At 34.5% G+C, this 26151-nt stretch overlaps 1 protein-coding gene across 1 annotated transcript; it reads right to left on the reverse strand.

Moving 5' to 3' along the window:
* Positions 1-3033: 3033 nt before the first annotated feature.
* On the reverse strand, positions 3034-24013 carry LOC125808976 (myosin-6-like). Its single transcript, XM_049488655.1, has 39 exons — positions 23708-24013; positions 22546-22674; positions 22217-22360; positions 21954-22099; positions 21719-21878; positions 21508-21566; positions 21248-21407; positions 20086-20235; positions 19859-19995; positions 19591-19737; positions 19362-19463; positions 18757-18814; positions 18574-18675; positions 17854-17891; positions 17595-17721; positions 17320-17490; positions 17088-17219; positions 16900-17009; positions 16767-16827; positions 15457-15634; positions 15159-15364; positions 14581-14700; positions 13258-13356; positions 12301-12513; positions 12057-12196; positions 11843-11954; positions 11704-11748; positions 11526-11612; positions 11264-11434; positions 9671-9826; positions 9358-9549; positions 7576-7701; positions 7386-7456; positions 7201-7300; positions 7038-7094; positions 6323-6379; positions 6071-6151; positions 5866-5948; positions 3034-3554 (listed from the first exon to the last, which is right to left on the reverse strand). Exons 1-39 carry the CDS (start codon positions 23708-23710, stop codon positions 3440-3442), a joined length of 4545 nt encoding a protein of 1514 aa, XP_049344612.1. The 5' UTR covers positions 23711-24013; the 3' UTR covers positions 3034-3439.
* Between the last annotated feature and the right edge of the window lie 2138 nt (positions 24014-26151).

Raw genomic sequence — 26151 nt, forward strand, 5'->3', positions numbered from 1 at the left:
CCCACTTTTGATTCGATGATCCACCATCACAGGCGTTGCTTAATTAATTTCAATTTTTTCCTTTAATATATGATTCAGCCGTTTCAGGGATTCTAATCTAAAAAAATGAGATGGATCATTCAGACGTTTTTGTTATCATTTATATTTATGAGGAATGTGATACTATTAATCTAAAATTTATATTATTTTGATTGTGTGGTCCAGATCAATCTTAATCAAATGGATAGGGTCAATCTTTTGAGGAAAAATAAGAGCCACCACATATATGTGATAAATCCTATTTATACGATGAGTACGTATGACAAATAGTTGAGTTATGTGCAACAGCTACACTGTCATTAATTGAAAAATGACTAACCAACCTAGGCTTTTAGTATCATTTTCAACTCTTAATATGTTTTTAAGTGTTGAAAATGATACTAAAACCTCAAGTTGGTTGGTCATTTTAGTAAAAGCCATCAATTCAAACAAATAGTGTTAGTAGGCGATGTTCTTTAAAAAAATTATGGAGGTATGAGTAGAGAAATAAGAAAGAAAAAAGATCTTATGTTAATTAAATTAGTATACGTGTCCACGCGATGCGCGATTATTTTACTTTAAAATTAAATTATTAAAAAAAAATACACATTTAAAGAACAAAAATTAATATGATTTATGTGAAATGCTTTTAGTACAAACAAAATTTATATTCTACAATCTTTATTGTAAAAATTATTAATAACAAATTTTTGTATTAAATCATTATGTAACTTTAGTTTTAAGCGAATTTATTGTACAATTTTCATATTATCCCTAATACTCTTTTTGTAAATATGGTTTATTCTATGGTTTAATTAGTTTTCCTCGTATAGAATTTTACATGTAATAGAAATAAGGTTATATTAATTTGAATCCAAAATAAAAAATATTAATTTGAATTTTATTTATTTTTCAAATATGTTTTCGAGAGTTTTTTTATTGATTAATTTTTTTTATTTTTGTTTTTATATAGTACGATTTCAATTACATGAACTTATTCATATAGTATGATTTTTTTTATATTTCAAAATACTTTCTCATACATTTGCTCATCATAGAGAAACTAACTTATTAATTCAGTTTCATTGGTCAAATTAGTTAATCAAAGTAAATTAATATATGTTCATTCATTGAAAGTTGACTTCAAGAGAACACTAAATAAGGATACAATGATAATCTTACCTAATTTTTTAAGGAGTGTAAAATCTAAAATAATGACAATTAAATAGAAGCGGAGGGAGTATTAAGCTAGTAGCAATAGTGATGTTCATTCGTAGTTCAAAATTTAAGCGGAGTGCTGTATGATAATGAACTCTCTTGCAATTAAATATTTCATTTGGCGGCTCTAACACATCATTTGTTTAAAAGGAAAAGAATACTTGTACCAAAAAAGAAAACTATTTAGAGGTTACTTCTTTACTTTTATACCATCCTTATTTTAACTATATATTTTGATGGTATTAAAGAGGAAGAAGTAGTGCGTCAATAAACACTATTTCAGTTACTCCTTGATATCATTAGAGTATATATATACTCTGTTGGTATCAAGGAGAAAGAGACAGTATTTCAGTGAAAAGATTGTTCAATTATTACTTGATACTATTAAAGTATATAGATACCATCAGTATATATATACTTCAATGGTATCAGCAGTGGTTCAATGAATGGAACAAAAAGGGCAGTCAGATAAATAGTTTGGACCGTGGATCCGATCAAAATAAATATACTGAATTGAATCCAGTTTGGATAAATATTTTATCTAATAGATCCAATTTATGTAATTTTCCCTTGTTTAAACATCTTTTTTTTCCTTTTGTTGGTGGTCCAAATAAATGAATAAATATTACGGTCCCAAAACTCTTAATAAGTGATGGTGAGGGCATGGAGGATATGTGGTTAAGTAATTCTTTGAAAGTATTTAAGAAAATCATGTTGCATGAGGTCCCAAAAACACAAATTCTGCAAAATGTAATTTCTACTTTCTTCATTTTCAGATACATGTCTATTTTTTCATTAAATTATATTATTGGAAATTCAACTACAAACTTGTCCTATCCACATTCCATTTCCACCCAATGATTATATATGCATGTTCTTTTTATACTTCCTCCGTTCACTTTTAATTATTATGGTTTCCTTTTATAGAATCAAACTTAAGAACTTTGACTAACATTTTTTTATGTATTTTTTCATCATATTGATATGCAAAAAATTACAATTTATAGTATTTTTCGTATAGTTTTTGAATATCTAAATTTTTTATTTAAAACATTCTAATTAATGTAATCTAATTTAACTTTGAAAATTAGTCAAATTGACTTTTGAAAAGCACAACATGACAATTAAAAGAAGACGGAGGGAGTAGTATCGTTTCCTTCTTACTTGGATGTGTTAAATAGCATTCATCCTTTCAAAAATACACTATCTAACACAATACTTAGCATATTAGCAATTCTCTAGTTTGTATTTGTATTAACTATTTTTTCTTTGTCGCAGTATGTATACATTATTATATACTCCCTCCGTCCCTTTTTAGTTGTCCACTTTAGAAATGGCACACAGATTAAGGCAACAATGATTAGCACAGTGAAGTTACAATTTTACTCTTATGACAACTTTTCACTACAAAATTACAACCACTTATTTGAATTAAAGTGAAATAAATTGGAGGGAAACAACATACACTTTTACAATTTTCAAGAAGTGTAAATAAGGGTATAATAGGAAAAAATTTGTTGTCCTTTCTTGATTTGTCAAAATGGACAACTAAATAGGGACAACTAAAAAAGGAAATATGGACAAGTAAATAGGGACGGAGGGAGTAATACGTATAAACTCTTAAATAATGTATTTATCTTGAATAAATGTATTCACCTTATATAAAAGTGTATAATGTGCCGCTAACTAACAAAGATCTAGTTGCAAATTCTTGTTTAAAACCTATTTAAATCTCCACAAGTGACTTCAAATTTTGTACAAACAGGAAATGAGTGATAATAGCAAGAGAACAACACTTGTACAAATTAAGATCAACCTTGGTATGATTCCCATAAGACAATAGTTGAGTTCAATATTTCTGTTTCATTACATAATGAAATGTGGACAGAATACAAAACTTTTACACCCATCACTATTACTTTGCCCTATATATTCCTGATAAAAGAATGTTGTTGCTGCTGCTCTTTGCACCAAAACAAATACAAAATTTGACTACTTGCTGACTCTGAACCTTATGCTATTGGAATTACAATTATAAACACAAAAGAAGAAGAAAAAAATATTTTACAGCAATCTATATTTGGTATTAAAAAATTGAAAGGGAATAAGAAGAATGAATATACAACAAATTGAATATATCCACCTAGGATATTTTCAACAAATCTGTAACTATAATGCAAGAAACCCTCGAGGTTCCATGGCCTCACTCGTGTAAAAATGGGAAGGCTGGATGCTCGATAAGTTCTGTTGCAGGTTTGACATCTGCAAAATCCTTTACTTGAAGTGATTCTGAGACTTCATCAATAGAGAACGGGATGCTGCATTAAAAAGATATGTATCGGTTATACCTAAGGTTATCACCTAGTTCAAAGCTTAGTTGTATCAGTACAAAATCTAGACTTCAGGTTTAAGTGATGTGAATCCTTGTTGGGATAAAGGTCAAAGCAAAAAATTTATGAATAATTCCTTCTTTCTGCTTATCCCTTACAGACTAAAATATTATTTGAGCAATTAATATCAGTTGTGGAGGAAATTCAAATAAATTGGACCTCTAGGTTTCAGCAACTCTGCACAATTTACTGGTGTACAGGTTTCCTAAGATGAAAAGATTGTCTTCTAATTGAATATCAGCCGATCAAAAAAAAAATCATCAAAACAAGACAACTAACTAACAAAGTCTGAATTTTCAACATCTTTCCTTCCAACTAGTATACATCATTTATAGATTTGAGTTTAACCTGAATAGAGAATATTTTTTCCTAGAGACCAGAAGAAACTTAAAAGTAACTTGATATGTTTTGTTATAAGCACAAAAAAACATGAAACTAGCTTATTTACGTAATACTTATATATAAATGGGGGAAGATTCATCCTTTGACTTCTCATTTCTGGCAGTATTGTTTTATAACATAATAATTCTGGTCACAGTTTTAAGTCCATATCAGTAAGAATTTTAAGCTTATCCTCACCCCTAATGTCCATTAAACACATCCAATATCGAAAAACACTTCCATCTGCTCAAACTCAATAGCTCACGAAAAATAGCGATGAATCTTGTTCGTTCTTAATCAACCAATGGATGAAGGGTAAAAAACTAACAATTGACATTTTTTCATATTTCCAGTCAATATAATTATTATACAAGGAATAAAACAAGAAACTAGAGGATTATATGCAAAAGAAAGGAAAAAACAGAAGAAACTAATATTCTTGTTCAAAAAGAGAAAGAGCTAGATGTATGTAGAAGCATTGAAAGATGTCCCCTCTTTTATTTTTAAGTTGAAAAAGCTCATTGAAAGATAAACATTGAAAAAGCTAAAATATAAGCAGAAAGAGAAGGTAAGGACTATTTATGCCTCAACTCAAGGATAAGTACTAACATAACAGTGAATCTGGCAAATTTCAATAATAGAAAGTTGTCATTGACAATTTGAATATAAGTTCAAAGAAGAAAATAGAAAAGTCCCAGATAGTTTACTGATAAAAGTGTACAAAAGCTGTGTAAAGCACAATTTGTAAGTCAAGTGAGTGGAGCGAGTACTGTAGTTGACTTTCAGAGATCTATTTGATGGGGGAGCAAATAATTATATACCTCTGCTTTTAATTACACAGGGAATTTGAATGACTGAAACAGGTTAATTGTCAACAATATCACTAACCAAAGAAGTTTTCAACCAGGGATAATAAAAAGGAAGAAAAAACTTGATTGAACTAATGGAGAATAAGAGTAATTACCATCCCAAGAGACCAAAAAACAGATTTAAGTTGGGCAATGTAACTCCAAATACTGCCACCCATTTTTCCACGTCATTTTTCCTCTTGTTCTCCAGAATGATTTTTGTTTCTTTTCTACCCCTCCCCCCCCCACCCCCCGAAACATCTTTCTCCTCATTGTTTTTCCACCATAACCACCCGTTCATTATCTTGAATCTTTTTTTGATAAAGGTCACTTAAATCATCTTCATCATTATCTCTTTTAACATTATCAAAGGACCTAAAATCATTTCATCAAGTTTTTGTTTGAATTTGATGATTTCTGCAGATTGAGTTGGGTCTGACTCGCAATATTTTATACAGAAAAGGAAGTGGCGTTTTCTGGAAGTGGCTCTGACCACAAGCTGAGGAAGTTGGAGTTGAACTGGGTTTGGGGTAACTGTAAGAAGAATGCCATTTTCCCAACTCTTGTTAGGATAATATCGCTTTGATTGAAAAATATGGTGTTTGACAGGAAAATATGGTGTTTTCTGTCCATAAGCTGTATTACTAGCATTCTTTATCACTCGTGTGCATTGAGTTAATACTCTCTGTCCCACATCAGCAAATAATGGGGAAGATAATTCCACTTCACAAAAGCTTGGGGGTCATAGGACCCCTATACAAACTTTAAGGTGTGCGGTTGGAAAAAGAGGGCAAGTTGAAGTGACTAATTCTTAAACAATCAAGTGTTTGTATGCTGTATGCTGTATGCCATACCTTTAGAGATACCAAGTTCTTAAGAAGAGGGCAAGGTAAAAGAACAGGGTACGGCGAGCGAAAGAAAGAACAGCAGAGATTAGATGATCACGTTTCTTGTCCAATATTTGACTTGGAGGATGACAAAAATTCACAACACAGAGGATAGTTTCTCACCTTGAATTATCATCCAGTAAGAAAGAGTTGCTCTCAGCATTGTTTGAGTCCTCTGTCATTAACACTCTCATGCTTGATATGACCTGCAACAAGAGAGAAGGGAAATTCAACTGTAGGTTGAAAATGTACTGGGACTGGTTATCAAAAAAAAAATGTACTGTAGGACTTCAATAAGACAAAAGCAATCAGTGTGCATATATCTTACATCTGGGGAAACACTTCGTGTATTATAGTTGTCATCCCAATAGAGAGTACAGATTCTGTAAAGTTGCTGGACACTAAGAACCTGCAAAAGAAAGAAATTTAGAGAGAGAGTACATATAGTGTTGTATGTTAAACTCAAGTGAATAAAATAAGAGGAGAATATGACAAAGAACTCTTTCAATCTAAATGGCTAAATGTCAACAGAAAAGAAGACTATTTACAGAACAAACATTGAAAAGGAAAAGAGACTTACAGGACACAAGTCATTGGTGATCTCATCATAAGATATTCTATACTTCTGATGAATAACCTGCGGACAAGTAACAGGAAAGGGAAATTGCATCAGTTGTTGCAACACATAAAAACAAACCCAAAAAATTATATTATCAATTCTTAGTTGCAATTTACATCTAAAATTGTAGACATGAACAAATTCTAAAAGGAAGAAAGAGCAACAATTATCTGGCAACAACTAAGTCTGACAGCTGCAAATGCTAGAGAAGAAAATAAGAACTAGTAAGGAGAGCTAAAAGGCTTGAGAAACTTTCAATAGCTTAGTCCAGCACAATACATTCAATTCTGAATAAATTGTCAAGGGACTTTTGTTACAGGATTAACCATGCCTACTTGCTGGAAACTTTCATGGAACTACTTGTATACTGGGATCTTTCCCATCACGTTAGTAAATTATTAGCATCATCAAAAGAATTTCACGTGAAACTTGAAAAAACTAATCCAATAATTTAAAAGATCAAGGCAAAACCACACATGGCGTCAGTGCAGATAAAAGAAAGAAGTCAAAAAGTGATATCCAAATAAAATAATAAATGAGGCACATATATAGGAAGGGCAACCATTTAAGACAACTCAGCCCTTCAACACTACCAAGACCTTCATAGTTTGTGGCAAGTTAATACAGCTATATTTCTAGGCAATGATAAAAGAAATAATCATCACAATTAACATACCAAGAACCCAACGGCTTGTCTAATATGTTTGAGTTCATCCCAAGAGGAACCTGCATACTGCAATTAAAGAACAAAAAGGAAATGAGTTCTTTTTTTTTCAATAAAGCTGACAATAATGAGACATGAGTAGCAATGTGTACAATTACAAACATGCCGAACTTACCTCTTCTTTTGCTTGGCAGCACCATAGCTCTAACTCAGCTAGCCCAGCTTTAACATATTCCCCATTACTGAATGTACAACACTCTCTTCGAAGAAGAAGACTGCAAATTGAAATATGTAGCTGAATGAACATTTGACAACTGGCATATAATAAGAACACAACTTAGAATAACAAAATTCACTCACCTGTTAAACAGTTGTACATTAATGTAAGAGAATGTCTGAGTAAATATCTTTTGAACAAGAATTGGAGGCACCTAAAAGAAACAAAATTTAGTTTTAAAATTTTACTCCACACATCCATAGATATATATAAACGGCAAGCATTAGCTTTTCTTGGAAATTTGGTAAAAGAAAAATGTAATGAGATCCATACAAAATTTTCTTTCAATGTACAGAGAAGAGAGTTGAGGCCTTCAATAATCCGCTGCCAATGATTTGTCGAAGTGTCTTTGCCAAAGGATCGTCCAGTTCTCAGACTTCCTTTGGCAGTCCTTGGTGCCTGAATTTCAACATATTACTATTGTTAGGTAGAAGGAAGGCTACAATTGACAAACAACTCAGCCCACAAAGCTACACTAAAATCTGAAAGAGAAAAGGAAAATCTTGCACTAAATTCGAACAATCTCAAGAACCAACCACAAAAGAGAAGAAGCAGATATATATATATATATATATATATATATATATAACATTTATGTTCTAGGCAACAAAACTTCAGTTCTTCAGTCAAATATGTAATCAAAAGAAGTTTAAAGTATATAAGCTTAGATACTCAGTTTCTCCATAACTCAAATGTTCAACTGCATGGCTATCGTGATTGTGAGAGAAAGAAGGGATGGTGCCTTCCTTTGCCACAATAGGACCGACGGTTAGTACCTCTTCACTAGGCGAGGAGTTCCTGGGAGATAGCCCTGGTTGGTGTGCCTCAGAAGTCATGAGTGCTTGTCTTAGTGCGTACTGAAGTGACTCATATATTTAATGCTAAGGGAGGTGAGATTTGAGTCTGTTCAAAGCATCTCATAAGTAGGTGTGGTAACTGATTGTTTTATGTTAACATTCATCTCACCTTCAGCAGCTTGCATGGCCCTAGCAATACCTATTCATTGATAGCATCCTTTATTTTTTGTTTTGATAAAGGTAATGTTTCATTGATAGCGTCCTATTGGTTTATTATTTGCTAAGCACAATGGTTTAGCTTTAAAGGAACATTGACACAATATGCAAGTCTGCTCTAACACCCAACAAACATCACCAGAATATTACCTTATCACCAAATCAATGCAGGTCTGCTCCAGCTTGTTTAATTCCTTTATCTTTACAAAATGTTAATCACTATAACTTACAGCTAATAATTGTTTTCTTTGGTGAGTTATAATTATTAGTGTACGAAATAACCTATATTGTTACAAATACATGCATCTCATTTCAGATGAGCTTATTTCTCAAGTCTTAGATCATCAAGTAATAAAAGCACAAGTATACAGGTTTATAGGGATATGTTGATCTTTTATTATAACTCGAGAGATGGATAACATTCTTTATTGAATTAGAGCTATACTCAATAACCTAAAAAATCAGAAAGCATGTCCCAAGCACTATTTGTGAAAAACTTCAATTTGTATGGCTAGAGCGAACTATCCTTCTTCTTCCCTTGGTACATTCTAAGGAGTAATATTGACAAAAAGGGAGAAAAAGTATGCATCAAAAGAGAATTTTACCACATGACCTGGTTTACTCATGATCAAATTCAAAGGGTATACTAACTAAATGCTTCAAGACTTGATATACCGCAGGAAATCATTTCTTCATGAAATATGAGTGATGTGATGTGCATTATAATATGTTCCCTTTTTCTCAAGAGGATGAAAACCCCTACTAAGTTACTCATTTGACAAGGGAAACAAAAACAAAAAAAGAACTTTCAGAATGTTGACCATTCTCCTAAAAAACAATACAAAGAAAAATTAAGAGAATTTCCTGTATAGAATCCGACCTCATACCCCATGAGACACAATATTTCAAATATTTATTAGCAATTAAGCAACAACCTCTAAGAGCATCCTAAACTTGGGGAAGTGGTAAGCCAAAAAAAAAAAAAAACCAGAAAACTCTTACAAATGCAGTAGTGAATTTCTGAGAAAATATTTCGACAAACCTGGATGCATAAGGAAATGAGTGATCCCAACTCCTTCTTCAAGTTATCCCTAATAATTCCATAAATCTTTTCAACATATGCTGTAAGCTGCTGCTTGAAAAGCAGAGCAGGGTATTTTGCTTCAACTTGACGCACTACCAATGCAGCTGCAGCTGCAGCAAGGTTGACAGCAGAAGGCGACGAACGAAATCCCTGAAAACAACACAGCATAATCAGAAAGAACAGACATGAGAGTCAAACTACTATAGCTACTACTCTTGACAGGACTACAATTAAGTTTAAACAAGGAAGAAAAATTCAAAAACTTCAATACCATTGTCATTCTCCCAAATAGAGATGTCGGAGGTTGTGGTTTGCGGGTAGGAGTTGCACCAACTGAACCACCTGGTTTCAGACTTTTTTGGATTAAGAACAACAACGTTGAGGTATTCGACAGCCAATACGCCATGTGATCGTTGCTTTCTTGATTCTGCAATCAGTAGATACTTTGTTATGCTTCAAGTTAATCACAATGGTTCTAAATGCGGCATCAAACAACTTCAAATATTTGACAAAAGAAGGTTGCACTCCTGCTTCCCCTGTATTCATTGTCTCATGGATGATGATTTAAACAATTCAGAAGAAAGCGCAAACTGACAGATATTTTTCCTATTCCAAGCTTTAGTAATGATGGAAATTATGTTGAAGTTTACTAGACAATGATATTCCTATTCCATGTTTCATTGATGATTGAAGTTGCCTCTAAAACTTAACATTAAGTTAAACCTTAAATGTGGTGTATCAGGTTTATTTCATATGGAAAGATATCAATTCATAATTCTGATCAGGTTTGAATGTCTAATAAATTTAAAATTTGGAAACTTCTACTTCAGTGTAAACTAGCAAGCAATTCTCCAGCAAAATGTAAGGACTTCCTAAATCAAGAAAGTATTTCACATTAAAATGTAACATCCTATAGTTGTTGATGATGATTGGACGGACAATATAGAGCAGCTAACTGAATTATACAAATATAGGAAAAAATATAATATTCAAAAGCTGCAGCTAATACTTTCTGCAATTCTCACGCTGAGACGCAGTCCCCATCTGCTTCAATACACTAGGATTTATAACTTTCTTTTTCAACCTTGAAACCTTTGTTGCCATCTACAGGTCTCTGATTTCCAGCTTTTATCTCTGAGGTCACACCTCCAGATAACCTCAGATTGGAAAGCTCATTTCCAGACAAGAATCAGAAACCTAAGGTATCCATTAAAATGTGGAGTTCATGAACTTATTCAAGAGAAAATATTGATATATAGCTAGTAACTCCACCAAATCTGTTTGTGTTACTGTTGCTTGGGCACACTAATTCAACCAACACTGATAACCCTCCCTCTCCCACTGACAGCTTCAAAAATCAGGAATTGATATTTTCCACAGGTTCAGTTAAGCAAGATGATTTGTTTCACCATACATAAGATCATCAATCTAATAGGAAAGAGAACGTTCATTGTTGACATCCTCAAAAGAGAACGATATAGGTAAATATGTTGATCTATATCATATTGACTCCCCCCCTCCACAATGGTTTAAAATTTAAATAGGAATGTTATGAGCAGAGTTTTTGTCCTTTCCTAATCAATGCTAATAGCAACTGCAAAAATTGCTTTCTTTTTTTGATGAAAACTGCAAAAATGCTTTCTCTGTAACAATATTAAAGATGATGGATGTTATCTCTATTTTGTTTTACTTAAATGGACATTTAGCTCCTGGCCTTAAAAAAGGAAGCAGGTAATCACTTTTTACTGCAGTCAGGTGATTATTGTCCAACCTCTTCAGGTTCCTTGATACAAGCCTTCAGTTCTTAAAAATCCATAAAACATGCACATGCCAATGTAAATAATCAGCACCCACAAGTACTTACCTCAATAGCTGAACCAATCATCTGAATCAAACGATCGAACACACTGGTCCTCTCAGCTTCAAAAGATTTCCAATGGAGAAGGCATTTGTAGATGGTAAAAGCTGCAACAGGCTTTCCTTGGCTGAACCCCACATCCTTCATCACACAGTCAATGAGTGCATCAACATCCTCCTGTAGCAAGGTCAACAAAGATTTCATTTGACAAAACTCTCAATCAGGAATTAAGAAATAGATAATCCAAACTATCTATGGAATCACATACGTGCTGCTGTCGATCAACAGGAGGTCTCCTCATCTTGCTGTCGGGGGTTTCAAAATTTTTAGAAGGTGTGGAGGAACTTAGTGCATCCTGCAAAAATTAGTCCTCTCATAAGCAGTAAATAAGAGTTTACAGCATCCTGCAAGTGATGTAGCTTAATGACTACAAAATCATGTCTTACATTAGTATAGTTTTCATCATCAAGATGGTGTCCATTTTCAACAATCTGAAAAAAATAAAAGCAGTGCCTCAAGTTTGTTAACAGTATTGATCAATAGGAAAGAGAAGAATGAAAATGATGACTTTTCCCCGGTAAGTACCTTAGAGGCCAGACTAGGTGAATGATCTGAAACCCGCTTGGCAGGGGTTAACAGCCCCTGTTGTCGAAGAATCTTGTTCTCAGATTCCATGTCAACAATTTTCTCCTCAAGCCTAATAGCCAAATGACCCAGTGATGAGTAATGTGTCTGTATGACAACAACAATTTTACACATTTATCAATTTAAGCTACATATGCCTAGAAGTTCATTCAACCTTTGCATAGAAGTCTTCAACTGAACAATCTTGGACTCTGCCTCCATCGCTTGCTTCAACCGCTCCTCACTAAGTTTGTTTGTCTCTTCATATTTTTTTTCTGTTTCACCAATCTTCTTTTCTAGAGAGCTTACCATAGTCTAATATTCAAAAAATAGTTATCAAAACTTGCACGCTGAGTAGCTTCAGTTAATAAACTTACAAAGCAACAATAGAAACGACTTTAAAGTTTCAGTCAACTTACCTTTAAGTTCTCATTTTCAATGCTAAGTTTGTTCATCAATTCATGGTCAATAACAGGGACTTCCTGAACAATAGGGATCTGCTCAGCGGCCCTTATTGCATTTTCACGTTCTTTGACAAGCATTTCCTTGGTTTCCTTGAACTGAACTTGCATCTCCTGCAAAGCAGATTGTAGTTTTGCATTTTCTTGTGTTTTTGCTTCTTCAACATCCGCCTACAAAAACACAATTTGAATAATGAGCTGGAAGGAAGAAAAAAAATGATCATGTAAGGAAATAACACTTGAGATGGGACAAGCTTATATTCTCACTAGCATTATCTCATACTTCTTTTATAAGGTAAGGTATAGCATTTTTTTTATTTTTTATTTTGATGACAAGGGAAACCCGCAGCCGCTACCCTTTGGGTGCGCACAGGGTAGCATTATCTCATACTTATATTCAGCAAGCACAAAAAGTTGTTGAAGTTTTGGCCCATTTGTAGAAAACATGTGTTCTTTTCAAGCTAAGTATCTTTCACAACCAGTGGGATGCTAGATGCAATCTAATCACCCACAGACTACTATTTCCAAATGATATGAAACAAAGAATGCAAGAAAGTGATCCAATCGTTCAAGGCGCTGAAGCAGTCCATTACTTAGACTGAGTGCCTCTATTCTGGTGCGTTATTGTTCCCTTCACCAAATAAAATTATAGTGCTCCATGTATCTGTTCTAGTTCTAAAATTGCCTTCAAAATCCTTAACCTAGATTAACAGGCAATTGTTGGTATTCCTTATTTTTTTAAGTCAACTTTTGGTGTTTCCTTCCCCGTTTTTTAAACGGATCAACAATGGCACAGATAAAGATTGAACAAGATGGTTCTACAACTTGCTTTAGAGAAAAGGATATTGTGCATCATGAAAGAACAACTACCAAAATGTGGGTGAACAATTATGCATATAATTCTATCTAACTGACCCTCATGCGTTTCTCCAGCTGCAATCTCCAAGTTAATTCTTCAACTTGCTTCTCTAATTTATTCTTTGCAGCTTGCAGAGCCCCAGTCTCCCGTGCAGCCTGAAAAAAGGATGAGTCGAAGTAGAACTCAGATAAGAAGCAGTTGATGAGACCAAACCCTGATAAATAGAATGTAGCGATAGAACAAGACTCATATTTGCAAGCATTTTTGAATGTTTAGCTTTTTCAGTTGAAGTGCACAATGCATGGAACAAACTTACTGTGTTAAAGAGAGTCGGCTTTTATTTATTTATTCATAACTTCAACACGCCCCCTCACGTGCGAGCCCTGATTTTTTTCATGAGCCAAGCATGTGGAAATTGTTTTTGATAATGGGTGGCGGTGAGACTTGAACCTAAGACCTTTGCCTGCTCTAATACTATGTTGAAGTGTGTAACGATCACATCTAAAAGCTTAAGTTGTTAGACAGAGTACACTTTTTTTTTAAAGTAAGACAGAGTACCTCTTATTTATTTATGTGTTAAACATCGAATAAAATCAATTCGGTCAGATGTATTTAATAGAAAAATAATGATTATAATGATGTAGTTATTCTTTCATTGAGCTTAACAATTTTAGGAACTTAGAAAAGCTAGTCAACTCAGTAGTAGGGCAAAATTTGTCTAAAATGCAACTTGAGTAGCTGCACATAATCACTTTTGCAGTCCAAGACTCCAAGTGATTGCTAAACTAAGGCCTTAATTCTCAGTACTAGCCTTATTTGTAGTCTTTAATTCAGTACTATGACTTGCAAGTTCATGGAGGTAGATGAACCAACTTAAAGAACTTTTTTATAGTGGTGGTATCAGATAGCTTGCATAAATCTCGACATATCCACCGAGTACCTGCTAGGCTGCTACCTCCCACCAGCATAAGTACCAACAACTCTGTCTACCAAGACTTAGGCATATAGGAAGAATTCACCAAGTGTCGCCTTTATTGAATTTGAACTCAGTTCCCAAGGTTGTTACTGCAACTATCCAATCCGTAGACCCCCCCCCCCCTTCGGGCCTTTTAAATACTTATTTTTAAAGTAGAACACTATTCCCTTAAAAGCAGACACTTTCACTTCCTTGGTCAAAATCATGAAAGCAACTTTCCAATTAAAGAATCTAATATCAGCACAAGAACCTTTAGAAATTAGTTTTTACAGGGTTCAAGCCTACAACAATATTATATATCTGAAAAATTTCAGGCAGCGTATATCACCAAAATAGGATAGTCTCAGAGAGCAAAAATTTTGTCCAACAAAGATGATAAAGAGAGATGCGGAATGAGAATTACCATCTTAAGCTTCTTCAGTTCCTTACGAGCAACTTTAGCTCTCCAAGCACATTGAGTGGTAATTGCAGCCTTCTTGAGCTTCTTGAATTTTGAATATGCCAAGAACTTGCGACAATGGCTCTGAACATATAGTACGAGGGTCCATGAAATTTCAGCAGTAGATTTTGAGATACATTATTCAGTTGCTACGAAGAAAACTATTGCAAATTGACTACAAGCCTGTTTAGAATGGCTTGTTTTAGCTGTTTTTAAGACAAAAACTTTTAAGCACTTTTGTAGAGTTTGGTTAAGATAATAAAAATAATTCAAAAGTCCATTAGTTAGAATTTCTAACTTATGGCTTATGCGTATAAGCAATAAGAAATAAGTCCATCTAAACAGGCTCTACATCTACTAAAGTAGGAATCTATCCCAAATTTTTTAAATGATTATCCTTCATTTAACCCCAAGGGTTGGTTCAACCATAAACCTGAAGGTCATGAAATTGAACCCCCAGTTATCAAGAGCCTTAGGCTTACTATTCTCCAGGAACAAGAAAAAGAAAAGACAGATTTATCCTTCAGATATTGAATACATACCTGAATAATAATTGCCGCTTTTGTCTGGCTTCTGAATCGAAGCTCATTGCGCGCGGCCATCCCACGCAATCCTGTCTGAATTGAAACAGCAGAGGACCACAACTCTTTGTAAGCCTTCCTAGCAATATGCATGCGCACATTTGTCTGGATTCTAAGAGAAGCTGCTTCCCTCCGCAAGCTCTCATATACACGCCGAGCAAGTTCCCCTACAATGACCAAATGGAAACAATCAAATAAGTATCATGATTCCTAAAGTGCATCCTAAAATACTAACCAAGGTATGCAGCAAATTCATTACCTCGGCACAGAGATTGTATCTGTATTGTTGACCGACGTAACACTGTAAAACTTCTCCGAGCCATGTAAGAACGAACTTTTCTCTGGATGATGCTAGCAGATCTCCCTAACACCTCTGTTCTTCGAGCATCCAGTTCCGCCATTTGACCAGCTCTCAGAAACACCTTTGTTTTACCAATCTGCAAGACCAAATAAAGACCAATGAATGGCATTCGAAGCCTAAACATGGGAGAAGTCTCACATATGAAACTAGGATAGAAATTTGATATGGAGACCATATCAAAGTATGCTTATAAACAAGAACAATAATAACTCTGTGAAGACAATCAATGCAGCATATTAGACTTGCCACTGAAGTTTGCAGCATCATGAGCAGAAAACAGTATAAACTAGGATAAGAAAACATGAGAAAGTGCATTTTAGCACTTAATGGGCAAGAAGATGAAAATGGCTAAAGCAAGGAGCCAATTTGAGATCAACAAATCTAGAAAGAGGTCAAACAAAGATTTTTTTGTCAATATTTATTTGCTTATTGTTTGTCAATGTACTAGTTGTATTAATGTTGTTTATTGTGTTTCGATTATTGCACTATTTTGTTGTTGGTGTTGCTCCCTTCTGGTAGACTTTGCATTGTTTCCTTGTGACTTGCTATTTTCTTCTTTCTATCTGGAATTGCTGCATTTGAGCCGAGGGTCTTTCATAAACAGTCTCTCTACCTCCACGAGGTGGTGGTAAGGTCTACGTACATTCTACCCTTCCCAAACCTCACTTGTGGGATTTCACTGGGTATGTTGTTGTTGCTGCTGTATTTATTTGCTTATTTACTTATCAATCATTAGGTCAAACAAGAATTTTGCAAACCTAAAGAAGTTTAAAGCACATCCATGAGGAGTCGACCAACAAAAGAGACAAGAAAGAAGACCAATATGAAACTATTTGTCTTATTACCCAACTAGTAATGCTCATGTGAAAGAAAGAATTTGATAATGACATAGAGAAGATGGGGGACAAGCCAAAGGTAAATGCATTGATCCTCCAAACATTTGTATTCTACTCTCTTCTAAACATGTCGAAAATCTGAACAATTAAGCATAAAAAATACAAAATGGGACAAAACTTGCTTGATATATATATCTTAATGAATAAGAAATGTTTCCATGTGTTCAAGTAAAAGGTTATGTTCAGAAAGCTAACAAATATTGTCATTAAATTGATTTTTTAGGATATTTTAGAATAATACAAAGGATAGAAAAGTACATGCAAAAGTTTGAAAGTGTTTCATATCCCAATAGAGAAATTTCAAAAAATTACCTGGTAGCCTTGAAGTCCAACTTTCTCCAAGAGCCTTTTGCATGCAGCAACCTCGTCCGTACTGTCATGAATTTAGTCAAAACACAAAAACATAATCAATTAATAATTTGAATTATACAAGGTAATAACATACCTTCCATCTAAAACTTCAGGAGAAAGGATGCCAAAACGATCTAGAAATTCATAGAATGGTCTCCGAGTAGGATATCCAGCCATGCTTATTCTAATCGCTTCCATCACTCCCTAGAATTAGAATAAGAGTGAGTGTAAATCCAACTCCCATGTACATTACCAGTAATAAAATTCAAAACGTTTACTTACTCCACAACGCAGCTGCTGCAGAACGTTGTGATTCTCAAAGATAGATGGCTTTAGCAGATTATTAGGCTTGACACATCGAATGTAGTGGGGTTCTGTTGCATTCAGTGTTTCAAGCAAAGATTGCAGTTGTTGCTGCAAAAATACGACACAAATCATGTTTCAACATGCTCCCAGCCATAGCAAAGATAAGAGGGAAAAGCAAATATGAGAGAAAAAGGTGCATTTTACGTGCCTTAAACCTTGAGCCAATTGATGAGAACTTTGATTGTTTTGAGGATTCCTCATTTGATGTTGGAAACAGCCCAGATACAAAGGAACACGTTGAAGCATTCAGGAGTGCCTGGTGCTCAGCAATAACATAATCCTTGTTTTTCTCCAGAAATAATTCGGTTTGATATGTGACCTGGAGAAAATAACAGGTATATAATATCCACGTTTTGACGTTAACTACAAATTCTAAACATGATATTACAAATGGTGTATAGATGAGAAGAAATAAAAACTTACATCACCAGCATAATGGCATATAGTGAAATCAGAACGAGCCAACTTGGGCTTGCAGAAACGTTTATGGTTTGTGAAAGTTTGATAGAGCTTTTGAGCAAACGTTTCATGAGTAGATCTAGGAAACATGCTACATAAACAAAACAAAAGCATTGTAAGCATCCTAAGCAACCAATATGATAATAAGCTGCACAATAAGTGTGTCAATTATAAAAGAGAGTGGATGATAAGGTTACTGGAAGAACCTCATCAAGCTACTTACCAAGCTTCATCAAGAAGTGCTATAATACCGCCTGGTTTCTGAGCAAATGGAAAAATTAAGATGTCATTAAAATAAGGAAAGAGCAAGTGACTAAGTGCTGGTGCAAATGGTAACAAGAAAAAAAATCAACTGAATGAGAAAATGGAGGGCAAACAGATTATCCATGATCTATTATTTAGAAGATCTTTGATGAGGAAGAAAATAGAAGCTATTAGCTCATTAGATTTTATCTGACCTAGACAACATGATTTGTGGTCCTCTACTACTAGAACATCTCTGTGAATTTTTTATTCTTGCTGACAATATCTCTACATAAGCTTTTTGCTACCTGTTATTACTGTTTATCAATGGAAAAATCATCTCTGAAGCTATTTAACCCTAAACCTGCAGTATAAAGATCCTTAACCCTACAGGTTCTTCCATGATTAAAACATGTTAGTAACATGAAGTTGAAAAACTGAGCTGCATCAATAAATCTGACAAACGCCTGCAAAGAGAATAACATATTCCTAACAAAAGGCAAGTGATTGCCAAGAAGACATGTAGGGATTTTACAAAGAGGGAAGGGAGGAAAGCAGTAAAATGGGTTTACTGGGGGTCATTGCATCAGAGTGGGGAAGCAATAACTTTTCCTTTACTGACTTACCCAACAAATATATTCTAAGACATTTGCAAGTAAGCAATTGCAAGACTTTAAGCATCCAAAATCTCAGCACAAACCTTTTCTACCAGATCAAGAATATCTTGATTATCAATGAACTCAATGTAGCTCCAGTTAATTTCTTCTTTTGTATACTCTTCTTGTTCCATTTTGAAAACATGCTGTAAAAACATTGGTAGGGTGTCATAAGCTGAGCAGCAGACTAAAAGTTAATACAAAACAGATAAGGAGATAGCCAGAACCTGATTGAAGTGCTGCTGAAGCTTCTCATTTGTTAAATTGATACAGAATTGTTCAAAGCTGCAGATATAACCCACAAAAATGATACACTAAACAAAATAATCAGCTTTGAGATGCGAAAAAATTCAGACACCCCCGGAGTTATCAAAATGTAACAAAATTCAAAACTGTGCTTCTTTAAGCTTCCATAAATATCAGATGTAGAAAGAAAGGAAGACTTGGGAAATTTATGGTCTAAAACAAATTTTAAACATTTGTGTAGTTATAAATCATTTCATTAAGGGTAAAAGAAGAATTTTAAAGTTAAGTTGTTTCTAGTTATGGAAAGGTGACATTCTTTTTGGGACAAACTAACAAGAGAAAGTGTGTCACATAAATTGGAACAGAGGTAGTAACTAACAATGAGATCTTAAGTCCACAATAAATTTGATTGGTGAAAGTGTACAGATAAATACAAACCGATTTTCAATAACACAAATGTGACCCTTGACACAATGTGAAGTACAACGACATTTGCTTGTTTGTGGAGATGTCAAAGGAATTCTTTAATAGTTCACTCCAAGAGAAAATTCAGGTACAATCCAACCAAAACGCAACAAATAAGCACCTATTAGTCTTGAAACTCTCAAATCCATAGATATCCAGCACACCAATCAAAGATTTAGAATTTGGATCTTGACCAATTGAACTATTGATCTTATCTACCAGCCTGCAAAAAAATTGTTGGAGGGTCTAAGTAAACTGACAATTGTTTGTAGAAATAAAGAATACTACAAACAAAGATGATAGCTGAACATGTCATTTAATTCCTGTCTAGACACAAAAATAAAGCTTACCAGTCAAACAATCTTGAGTACACAATTTTTGCAAGAGCATCTCTACTGGTAAGTGCAGCTTCTGGATCCAGCCATTTGGTGATGGTTTCATCACGAGTAACAATAACGCGTTTGCAAAGGGAATCCTCTAGAGACTTTACGTCACACCTATGAGTAATATAAACGTTTAATGGCTACTCTGTCTCTTTATCTCTCTCTCTAAACGAAATGCTTCAAACCAGTAAAAAAGAAAAGTGCTTTGATTCAATATTCCTTATATACCACTTACATGAATAGCTCTGCAGCAGTTCTCAGATGAAACCAAGACTTCTCATCTTTGGGCACTGAGGAGTCTATCTCCTTCCCCTTTGCAAATTCTATGTTTCCAAGATGGAGAATTGCAGCCACTACTCGAAATATTGCATCCTGGGAGCATTCACAAAGTAACCAAGAAAGTATAAGGAGAATCTAAAGTTGAACATGTTTTACTGTCACAAGTAATTTCCCAAAAGATACCTGCTCCTCAGAACTTATTCCAACAACATCCATTGCCCTTCTTGTAGCTAAGTATTCTTTGGCATCATCAAGCCCATCTAACTCATAGCAATTCGTCTGATTGAGATAGTGAAATGTCCTAGGATTGTCCAATTTGAACCTTTGAATGTCCTGAGAGTGGAAAGATAAAATAAGAAGCTTGGGAAATAAGTCCATATGACAGATTATTCCTCAATATGAACTAAGATATCAAAGAGAAGGAAAAGGAGTTGAGCATCCCAGGCAAAGACAATGCAGCACCTCCTGCAGGACAATCATGGTAGGTGTACAGGTTGTTATAGGATGATCCCCGAACCAATATATGCTACTGCAGCAGAGTATTGTTCTCTCTTTTGTTTATAGCATTGGCGTATTGACCAGCCTATGTGCACCTCGACTATTCCATTGGTTACCTGCTACCTCCCACAGCACACAACTAAATTGGACTATCGTATCAACTTTTTTTCCAAATGAATAGTAGGAATGCAAAGATGGTTTCCCTATAGCTATCCAAACAAAAGTATGGTACTACTTTCCTACTACTGAGGGAAAAGCATTCTCAGAAGGGTTAAAAATAACGAATATGGAAGTTGTTGGGATACATATCAAAAAAATCATAAGCCGTGCAGATTACATATCTTTTACCCCTTCATCCATGGGATATTTACACTCTAAAGAAGATTTGGTGTTAAGTTGGATTACACATACTGGACAAAAACTATCGTCCCAATGCAATAATCTCTAGGCACTGCCACCATCAGAATACTGATAGTCGCATGTGAGCTAGCAAGAACACAGATGACTTGAGGGCATGAAGATCCTTTAACCTAAACAGGTTGCATCTGGACTATTATTTAACTTCTGAAGCTAATCACAAAGTATTAAAATCAGCCAACAACATTATAAGCTGTCAAAGGAGAGGACAAAATAAAATGCTACCAATAGAAAGGCATTTGCAAGTTGCAACCTCTAAAAGATTACCATTGCGAGAATACAAAACCAATGGAAAAAGTTGATAAAATTTTCCAACACAAAAGAGGAGTGAACCAAATACTCAAGGGGGGAAACAATATAAAATACTGTGGGTTCAGAATGCTTCTTCTTCATAGAAATCCATCTAATGAAGTAAATAGTGGTGCATTACCTCCGGTGGTGCAGCACAAAGCATGTAGAAACAGTGATAATTTCTCTCAGGATCAGACAACTGGCAAACACGAGATCTTTCGAGTAAATATGTTCTGACAGCAGCTCCTGAAATCCTTCCCTTTTGGTCAAACTGAATCTCCACAAACTTACCAAAACGACTGCAATCTCCATGCAAAAGATATTACAACCATGTAGCAATTTTTTCCAGAAAAAAAATGCCCTCTGAACAATTAGAAAACGGACAAAATTCTATCCAACCTTGAGTTATTGTTTCTGACAGTTTTTGCGTTACCAAATGCCTCCAGAACAGGATTAGACTGCAAAGTGCAAAAGCGTAGTCACCGCGTAAGAGTAGATAAAGGTACAACGGCAACAGATGATCTTTAGTTTTACATCCACACAAACGATTATCAGCAACCAGTTGTAACGCTCTAGGTACAATACCGTACAACAGTTTAAGACTTAATACCTCCAGGACTTGCTGCTCAACTGATCTACTACCTTCAGCTGCAGCTCTCCCTCCCATGTAAGCAAGATAGCGCATGAGTTGCTTGGTGCTTTCTGTTTTACCAGCCCCACTCTCCCCACTAACCAATATTGACTGACTTACTCCATCATTGATCATAAGTCTACACCCATAGTAAATATATTCAATGACAATTCAAACAAGAGTTTTTAATTCATAAAAACAGTGAAGCACAAACCTGTATGCTGCATCTGCAACAGCATAAGGGTGTGGACTCAGCTCCCCAAAAGCTGCACCTTTATATTGGGCCATCATATGGGTATCATATAGGTGTGGTAGTCTTCTAAAAGGATTGACAGCGATTAATATGTTCCCTGTATATGTCTGAAATCATCATTTATTAGGTTACTTGACCTAAAAGGAAAATGAACAGATCTTATAAAATGACAAAGAAACTCACATATATTTTTTTTTTTTGAGAATGGTAAAGAAGAAACTCACATATATTTCATTGATATCATATCTAGCCTTTAAATTATGTAGGACTCCTGGTTCATGCAAATAAGCCAGCTTCGTCATATCATCCACACCAGACGGCGGAGCTTCAGCATCTTTGGCGTAGACATTAGAAGACTTAGCAACAACCTGTAACCACAGATTTCAGCAAGTAAATGAACAAGGTTCAGCATTTCCCAAAACTCTGCTTAGTTACCAATGTGTTTGAGAGAGTAGGGTGGATAGAACTCAATGCCCTGGCTTGTTTCTGCCGTTAGTTGAATAAACAAACTAATTACTTCTTTCCTACAATAAAATCCCATGTGCTCACTTACCGTTTTACCAGAAGTGCAAAGAACCTTTATGTCTGAACCATTAACCTCCAAAACTTCCCCATCTATCCAGGCTACATCAGGATCCTCCACCCAAACAAGAGAACCAACCGGTAAGCTAATGGAAGCAGCCTGCAAATACAACGATGCGGGTTTACCCATTCAGAAATATTTATTAGAGACAATACCAATAGTTAGTACTCTTTTGTGCCCTTAAATGTATAAGCAAAATGAATAGGACTCAGATTGAGGCTGCCAGTCTGTATTAAGGATCAAAGCATGTCTAGCCATTAAGAGGCCAAGCAATTAGAAGAAAACAATGCCTTCGAAACCAGAGAAATTGTGCCACATTGCATTGAATGTTATCAAAAGCATTGTTAATGCAGCAAGTCTTGGCTGATGGAATTAGAAAAAAAAAACACTTACGCAACATAAAAGGTCATGATGTGTTTATCATTTTATTACACTGCCGCCGCCCTGTTTACTGCTCACTCTGGGCAATCACTAAAAAGTTGCAGAAAATACATGAGAATGCACTGCGGAAGTTAATTTAGTTTACCAGCTTTACTTAAAAAAGCATGACAGTGGGAGAAATTAATTATACATTAATTTCTTTAAGATGCTTATGATAATGCTCATCCAGGAAACAGAGCATATACCGTAACCCCACCCCCACTCTGCTAAAAACAAGGAGTCAATAAACTACAGAAATTGACCTTTAGAATTAATAAACTCATAGACATCTAACATTTCCTAACCAAAGATGAAACTTTGACAGCATTTAGCCAACAATAGGAAAGGTATAGTCGATTCCATGATTATAACTTCATTCCATACCGGACCAGGCCTGAATAGGGTCTAATCAACATAACCAACTTGACCTGAAATTAACCATTCAACCAAAAAGAAAACAACATAGTCCCTTCAACATCCATAGACTCACTACAGAACTTTAGTTAGCAAAATAAAATTGCCATAAACAAGTCTTAATCACCATGCCCAAATCAACCCAATGTCATAAAGTATCCTCATTGGTCAAAAGTCCATTACACACAATCTGATAACAATGAGGAATACCCTTTAAATCAAATTTCAAACAGATCAAACAAAATACATAAAGAAATGCAGATCAATAACAATGCTGTAAGAAATAATCCAATAGTACCATTAATTAAACAACTCCAATCAGATCAAATCAGCTCCTGAATCATCAATAACAATAAACTGACAACAGATCAAGAAACCACTGATTTCCCACAACCCAATCTCCTCAAAAATGACAAATATAAAGCAACAGTTCACTTTCACTTTTCTTCAATTGCTCTCTGACTTCAACTTGACTCCAATTTTTTTCAACTTTTCAAACTAAGAAACAAGCAAGATCTGGTAAGCAAATGAACTGAAAAAAACCCCTTTATCCTATACTAAATCACCAGTCCAATTTCTCTTTGATAAATTACAGAAAAATCGGAGAGGGAGCAAAAGAATCGTGTCTTTTTCTTTTCTTCTTCTTCTTCTTCTATATCTCAAGTTCAACTCAAAGCCCCACGTAGTTTTTGAGGGGGTTTGGTCTAAGTTATATTAATAAGTAATTAAATGTCTAATTGTAATTAAAGAGATTAATATCTGTTAAACAAATTAAATACCGAGTCTACCCTTCCTAGATTCGCGATATTACAAAAGAACTCGAACAGGTCATTAACGCGGACAAGATATTGTTGTGGTCCCTACCGTTTAAAACGGCGCGGCGGGTAACCGAGGATTTAGCTGTTTTTTGGACACGGTGTCGTTTTATGCCGTTAATTTGTGATTGTCAATTAGGGTAAAAGTGGGTGGGGTTAATTAAGCAAGATTATTAAGACTAGTGGTCAACAAGCAGGTGAAAACAAAAAGAACCCAACAAGTTAGGGACCTATTATAATTACAAGTTGTCAACAATGTTTTTTCTTCTTTTCTTTTTAAGGCAATTGAAGTTAAACCTTATAGCTTATTTGGGACCTTGGGTTAATTTTAATTATTTCTTTAATATCTAAATATATATTAAAAGAACTTTCTTTAAAAATTATTGGATATAAGAATTTAAATTACTAGTTAATTTAATTTTATAGTTGCAGTTGATGGTAGTGATTGGTGGTTGTTATGATAATAGTGGTTGATAATGATGATTGTAAATGGTGGCTAGTGATGATGATAATTAACTACAGTGATATGTGGTGGTTGTAGTTGTGGTTGAGTGTGGTGGTGATAGTTGATACAGATGGATGGCAGCAATAGTAGTGACAATGGTATACGGCGACGGTTAACATTGAAAATATATGGAGTAGTGGTGAACTATTATTTTATAGAACTTCTTGAATTGACATCTTAGTAGGCGTTTGGATATGTGATTTCATATCATGTTTTCATATATGAGATGAAATTCCAAATTCTCCAAAAAGCTTGATTTGGGAACTTCATATCGTTATTTCACATTTTTCAAATACAAAAGTTAACCCACAAGTTTATATTAGTAAAAAAGACATGATATATCTATCAACTATTTATTTTATATGTAAACAAAGTTTATAGTTGATATTATTACTTTACACAATTGTCATAACTTGTGCATTGTTACATAATTTTGCAAGAATATCAAAGGATTGATGAGATATTTATGAAATATGAACATGATGATGCTCAACGTGATTAGATTGTTCATACTGTGTGGAATAATTATACTAAAAAGTAGTACACTATAACTCATGTTTAATTTTATTTTTATATTAAACTAAAGTTCAGTTAATAAATGTTGTATTTTTTAAATAAAAAAAAAAACTTGTGTGATAGTGTATCATACTTTTGTTATAATCTTTTGCTTATTTGGTTAGATCGTATAAAGAATTGGAACGATTTCGATAGTTTTCACAACTTGTGAGGTTTTATGCCTATGATAAAAAAAAATACAACTTAAAACTAAATTGCATGTTCAAACAAAACTTCAATTTCATCTCATGTGATTTCACATTATAGTATTAAATCACGATCTCATCTCACATGGTCTCACCTCAGAGATTGGCTGAGCATAGATAAATCTTAAAGTGTACTTTCATCCGCGTTTTCCCTTATGACAGATTCCAAAGTATCTCTCAAACGGTCCCTAAGCGATATTAGGCCTCATTTGTTTGAACCTGAACAATCCAAATTATGGAGTCATACTGACACTTATCCTATCCCTAACTAGATAGTTAGGGTGTACAAGAGGCATTTGTTTTGGGGAGTTGTATGTGAGAAGGAGGGTTTAGGTCACTAAATTTTTCTTAATCTCATTTGAATATATTAAAATGACACAGTACATGACTTAAAAGAGTGGGAAAAAAAAATCAAAACAACCCTGACTAAAAACGAACTTCAACACATTCTACGAGATCATCTACGGTCTGTAGATATCTGTCTGTAGAAATCAAAGTGAATTTCTGAATTTTAATCTACAAAACTCATCTATGATCCATAGTTCCAACTATGACTCGTAGATGTAGTCCATAAGAATCAGACTAAAATTGAACTTATGAAGTTTCATCTATGGGAGCATCTACGACCCGTAACCCCTTTTACTTGTCATCAAACTCCTTC

This window comes from Solanum verrucosum, unplaced genomic scaffold (genome assembly GCF_900185275.1).
Source record: "Solanum verrucosum unplaced genomic scaffold, falcon-dt-bn FXZP01000435.1, whole genome shotgun sequence".
Classification (NCBI taxonomy): Eukaryota; Viridiplantae; Streptophyta; class Magnoliopsida; order Solanales; family Solanaceae; genus Solanum; species Solanum verrucosum.